This window comes from Convolutriloba macropyga, chromosome 5, assembly GCF_964194025.1.
Source record: "Convolutriloba macropyga chromosome 5, txConMacr16.3, whole genome shotgun sequence".
Lineage (NCBI taxonomy): Eukaryota > Metazoa > Xenacoelomorpha > Acoela > Convolutidae > Convolutriloba > Convolutriloba macropyga.
This window is the reverse complement of record NC_134472.1, coordinates 9,168,680-9,175,208: the sequence shown is the minus strand read 5'-3', so window position 1 is coordinate 9,175,208 and position 6,529 is coordinate 9,168,680. Positions and strand designations below refer to the sequence as shown.

Here is a 6,529-nt window from a genome sequence, read left to right as displayed (position 1 = left end):
GATTTAAAAATTAACCCCTTTTTCTCCGCCTAATTAAGGTTGGTAGAGTGTAACTATAAGAGTGTAATTTTGAAAAATAAAAGTGGAAGGAGGTAGTTAGGATCTTCGCTCTGTCGAATAGGTTACTTTCACTTTTTGTACTAACCGTTGCGTCAACTGATACAAAAATTAAACGTTTCATTTTGGTTATAATGGTATATATTAAGAGTGTAATTTTTTTATCAGTCTATCTTAAATTACACTTTTTGCAAAGATTGTAAAATGAGTGGAGAAAAGAGTGTAAATACGATGTAATTTTTTTAAAAAACACTCTTGCACTCTTTTAAGGATAAATAGGAGTGGAATACGCATAAAACCCTAATCACTGCTCATTAGGAGTGGGTTAAGTGTGAAACCTCGGTCCCGGGGGTCTATCATGCGAAGGACCAACAATGTCATTTAATTTTATTAAAATATGCCATGTAAAAGAGTGTTTGAGAATTGTAATTGATTTCTGATTATCAATCAGCCATACTGTGGAATTCATAAAACTCTACCATATTTTGAAATTAGCGTGCAGGTTATGGAAATAGTAATGGGAAAATCAAGCCAATAACATGTTTGCTATACACGTGGAATACTTAATTTTCGTATCAAAATATGATTGTCTCTGAAATGCTGGTTCTCCCGATAAAGCGGCCGTTTCATCACATTTTCTCAGATCTTCTGTGTTATGACCAGGAAGAAACCAAAATTCCAAAGAATAAATCCGAGTGGAAATGTGATCCTGCTAACTGCGTCAATCAAATTGTGGCCGGAGTCTTCACCTTTTTCAGATTCAACTTTTTCCGGCTTTGTAACAACCTCTATGTCTTTACTGTACACACAATTGTCTTTTTTCTGCACAGTGTCACTTTGATCCACTAAATTGTAGTCTTTGGTGTCTGGTCGAGAAACTGCAAATTTACGCTGAAAAATCAAAATGTATAATTGATATAAAAATGAAAAGACTTGTTATAAGTTTAGATTTTGCATGAGCAATTCTGTTGAATTGTCCGCTGACTTTTTATTGCACGATTTTGTTCTGGTATTGGTACCGAAACTTACGACATCAAAGTTATTTTGGTTGCTTTGGAGATATATTTGCTAGCTTATTTTTTCAATCAATACCTTCAAGTATGCAAAATTGCAAAGGCAGTTCTTGACCCTAAACTCTCATAATATAAAATGAACTAATATAAACGAACCAGTATATAGCCTTGTAAAATAAAATTATAACCGAGCTATTTGTTTAATAATGAATCTAAAGAGGCGAACAACACTCTAGAGCTTCAAAAACCCAAGGTTTCAGATGTTCCTTAATCATGTTTCCTGGCACAAAAAATGAAATGCCACGTATCAAAAACAATTTCCTAACTGATAGGGCAATTGGATGTAACAAATTTATTTTTGTCATGTTTGTCCTTTTATCTTCTGTCATTACTTTTATTAAATCATGGCTTGGCTACCGCATCAAATCGTTGTTACTATCACGTGTGTTTATTTCCATTTTCATCATTGTCAATTTTGCGGGAGTTTTTTAAGGCACGATCTTGTTGATAACATCTTCTTTTTTTTCGATTCGGAAATATAGTTTTACTTACTTATTCAGCTTGCATAGTTGAAAAAAGTGTTTTGTTTTGTCGTTCTGCTTACACACCTTGTCAAATCATTTCGACTGTTTTGATTCAAATTGTTCTATTAGTTGCAACCTTGAAATTTCAAAGTGGTAAATATCATATTAACAAAAATTCTAACAAGAAACAATTTGTTTTAATAGTTATAAAAGCATTTTATGACATTGAAATTCATTTTGCTAGTAGTTTTTGCTTACAAAAACTGTTTCCGACTGTCTTAGGCTCAGTAAGACCCAAAAATTCTAATCATTTTGCGGTAGATTTTTTTGTACAAAAAATCAGAAAACGAGCCAAATATTTCCTGTAAAATTACAAAAATTAAACAACTTATTGCGTTTCAAACCTACTATTGGTCATCTGAACTATTAATCTATCTATGTGGGTAATGATAATGAATAGCGTGTATCACATTTCGAAACATAATTTCTTCAATTTAGTTGTGATTAATCCCAATTGAACGGGAATTTTTTAAACAATTTTAAGAAATCTAATGCAAAACAGTATTACGTGGCCGATATTCAAAAGTCTAGTAAAAAATATCAATACCGGTAATTTTTTCTTAAAAAAATGGGATTAGGGTCCATTAGATAAGCTAGTTCAAAGCTGCTTTCAAACACTCCTTTCCCAAGAACACAGTATCTAATTACCGCAATGAAAGAAAGCCTAATTGGTGACTAATTTCCGAAATGTCGGTCTCGATATTAAGTGTGGGTTAAGAAGATAATTATGGTTTGAGATTACCCATAGCACTTGTCACAATTTTTACCATTAAGTCTTTGAATTTGATATCAAATAATTACTAATAAATTTCGGGCTGTAAGGTTTTAGACTAAATACATGGTGAAAATTCCACAAAACAAAAAGGTTTTTTGAAATTTTCCGTTTCGGACATTGGCGACATAATGCTGGTGGGTGGGATTTTGAAGATTGTGATTGAAGTAAACAAAAACATTTCTCTGCCAGTTAATTCCACTCTTGGAAAATTAAACGCGTCCAAATCATGTAAAATTCCCAGTCCAGTTTTTCACCTAATCTCGCAGCTTTCAAGAGAGATTTTGCAAAAATTCTTTCAGCGGAAGCTACTTTCAGCGAAAGCTAAACTTTTCGTCTCAGAAAATCGGATAATAAAATTAGTTTACCCGTTGCACAATATCATAAGACGAGCATGCAAACATTGACTAGGTACAGGTTCAAAACCTCGTATTGAGTAAATTTTCCCCGAAAAATTGATTAAATACAAATCTAGTGATTAACAAAACTTAATAGCTCCTTAATAGCCTACTTTCAAAATTTTCGACTGTCACCGTCATAAAACAGTTTGCGACAAAAAAATTATCAAAATTCAACTCAGACTTAAATTAATTTAAATTGAAACCTCGAAGCGGAGTTGGCATCTATTACAATTAAAACCCGGGTTGAATTTTTCCGCCCAAATTGATGTAAGAGTGGGGCTGCAATGGGAGGATTTTTTAGGAAAATGCAGCTCAAAACTCTTACGTCTTTTTGGGCTGCATTGGGCTTCTAAGGGGGGTAAAATGGTGTAAGAGTGAGGGGGTAAAAGACAAATTAACCCGCCACTCTTACATCTTTTTTGGTCAGCCAAGGAGGGTAAAACAATGTAGGAGTTGGGGGGTAATTTGTCTTTTACCCCCTCACTCTTACACCATTTTACCCCCCTTGGCAGACCAAAAAAAATGTAAGAGTGGGCGGTTAATTTGTCTTTTACCCCCTTACTCTTACACCATTTTACCCCCCTTGGCAGACCAAAAAAAAGTAAGAGTGGGGGGTTAATTTGTCTTTTACCCCCTTACTCTTACACCATTTTACCCCCTTGGAAGCCCAATGCAGCTCAAAAAGACGTAAGAGTTTTGAGCTGCATTTTCCTAAAAAATCCTCCCATTGCAGCCCCACTCTTACATCATTTTACCCCCCCCCCCCCCCACTTGGCAGCCCAACTCTTACATCATTTTACCCCTTCTGGACAATTTACCACCTCACTCTTACACCATTTTACCCCCTTGGCGGCCCAACTCTTACATCATTTTTTCCCCTCTGAACAATTTACCCCCTCACTCTTACACCATTTTACCCCCCTTGGCAGCCGAACTCTTACATCATTTTACCCCCTCTGGACAATTTACCCCCTCACTCTTACACCATTTTACCCCCCTTCGCAGCCCAACTCTTACATCATTTTACCCCCCATGGATAAATTACCCCCTCACTCTTACACCAGTTTCCCCCATTGGCAGCCCATCTCATACATCATGCAGCCCATTGCAGCCCACTCTTACATCGCAATTTCAGTCAGTGGGGGTAATTCCTGAAAAGTCCTCTCATTGCAGCCCACTTTTTCATGGCATTTTCAGTCAGAGGGGTAATTCCTGAAAAGTCCTCCGATTGCAGCCCATTGCAGCCCACTCTTATATGGAAATTTCACTCAGGGGTGTAATTCCTGAAAAGTCTTACAATTGCAGCCCATTGCAGCCCACTCTTACATGACAATTTCAGTCAGTGGGGGTAATTGCTGAAAAGTCCTCCGATTGCAGCCCATTGCAGCCCACTCTTACATGGCAATTTCAATCAGGGGGGGTAATTCCTGAAAAGTCCTCCGATTGCAGCCCATTGCAGCCCACTCTTACATGGAAATTTCACTCAGGGGGTTACTTCCTGAAAATTCCTCCGATTGCAGCCCATTGCAGCCCACTCTTACATGGCAATTTCAGTCATGGGGGGTAATTCCTTAAAAGTCCTCCCATTGCAGCCCATTGCAGCCCACTCTTACGTGGCAATTTCAGTCAGGGGGGTAATTCCTTAAAAGTCCTCCCATTGCAGCCCAACTCTTACATCATTTTACCCCCTCTGAACAAATTACCCCCACACTCTTACATCAATTTACCCCCCATAGACAAATTACCCCCCCATTCTTACATCAAAATGGGAGGATTTTAGGGAGGACATTGGACCCGGGAATATATATACGAAAAAAGCTTACAGCTTCTGCTCGTTTCGCATGAAAGGAAGCAAACAGGCATTCTATCAGAGCCGCTGAATTGACGAGGAAGTTGACCATCAGATAAAGGTCAAGGAGTTTAAGGTCACTCGAAGTCGGCATACTTTGTTCCTCGCCAACTACCAGAATCAACTGTGACAGTATAAGTGCTATGGAAATGCTCAGTCTCTCCGGCAGGGACATGGGATCTATCCAGAACACTATCCAGCTAAAAATATTGGCTCATAAGTTATAACTTATGGACAAATTAAAGACTTTTTTTGGGAAAATTCAGGTAAGCTGGTATCTTCAAATTGACAAAAATCGGACATTAAATAGTTCTTTATCTCAATCTAATTTGAGAGAGAAAAATATTAAATTGTTTTTTAGACTTGTTACATCAATATATTGCATATAATTTGAAAAAAAAATGAAATGCATCATTCACTAATCAAATTTGGTGCTTGAATAATTTTTCTCCTTTCATCTCTGGTGAAATAAAACCAAGCATTCTAACTGTGTTTTTGAACATCACTAATTGACCATTTATTGCAATGGGTAGAATTTACAATTGAGTCTTGAAATAATTCGCAATTATATTTAATATTAATTGTTAATATATTTCGCAATTATATTTATACGCATTGTATGTAAGGCTTGTTAGCAGCTTCTCAGGTGTAAAAAAACTGTAAAAAGGTATCATTCGAAGCAGACCTTTCAGATATAAATGAAGGCGGAAAATTTAAAAGCAAGCACTTTACATTACAGTGCAGAGGTATACCCCAAAATTTCCGCCTTAGTAAAATTGGCTCGAAAATTAGCTACATAAAATGAACGAAATTAGATGACATCCTTTGTATCTTACTTTTCGCAAAAGGGGTTCCGCCAATTTTGCGAAATAAAAGAACATTCGGTGCGAAAAGTAGGTAACAAATCTTGTAGTACGTTTCCGCTCAATTTAGGTATCTATTATTCGCATTTTTGTGCTTGTTGCTGGCGCTTTTTTATGAATGGCGCTAGCTACCTGTTAAAACTAAAGTGTTTGTTAAAACTAAAAATCGTATATGACCTGCTAGGAAATCAAAAAAATGTTGTATGTTGGGTGACCCAGTGAGATAGTATCTCACTGGGTCACCCCACATACAACATTTTTTTGATTTCCTAGCAGGTCATATACGATTTTTAGTTTTAACAAACACTTTAGTTTTAACAGGTAGCTAGCGCCATTCATAAAAAAGCGCCAGCAACAAATTTGGAAACAACATTCTGGAATTTACGGAACACTTCAGTTTTCAGGGTTCATGTGAACTTGCTTTGCATCAAGTAGTCTAAAAAATTTTGCGGAAACTTTCTACATGGTTTTAGTATACTAATATATCAATTACAGTTTTGAATATCATTCCAGTTGCATGCAAAAATAATTGAACCCACTACTTTAGTCGTGGTCTGGCGCGCATTTTGGTCGGGCCTAAAACCTAAAATGGGTCTAGTTTTTTCTTTTTTGTGGCCATTCTGGACGTGTGTTTTCATAATTTTTTATTCAATTTTTTACAACTAATGAAAAGTTTTCCTATTGTCAATTTGAAGTTTGAAAATTTTTTCTCTTGTCAGTTTGGCGTCCTATTAATAGTCAGAGTTTCATGAACGAAAGAAAGTGCCGTTACGCCTGGACTCAGCCTTAAAAATTACCGCTATGTATAGCTTAAGACGTATAAAATTTTTGAAGTTAGCTCAGTTCATTACTTTCGATAGGGTAAGAAAATGTTGTCTCTGTCGTTGGTTTATCAACCGAAAACGAAAGTGGTTAAATCAAGGGTTCTTTAACGTTTATGCTGGGGTCTATATATAAAAAATTTTGGTAAGTTTTAAACAAATGATGAAG

At 36.3% G+C, this 6,529-nt stretch overlaps 1 protein-coding gene across 1 annotated transcript in view; it reads right to left on the bottom strand.

Moving 5' to 3' along the window:
* Positions 1-521: 521 nt before the first annotated feature.
* Positions 522-6,529, bottom strand: part of LOC142339113 (gamma-aminobutyric acid receptor subunit delta-like) — an 18,367-nt gene continuing 12,359 nt past the window's right edge. Inside the window, exons 4-5 of the mRNA XM_075388853.1 lie at positions 4,651-4,876; positions 522-948 (exon numbers count right to left, since the gene is read on the bottom strand). Of these exons, the coding sequence (XP_075244968.1) occupies positions 697-948; positions 4,651-4,876 (478 nt within the window). The 3' untranslated portion in view covers positions 522-696. The remainder of the gene's footprint in view (positions 949-4,650; positions 4,877-6,529) is intronic.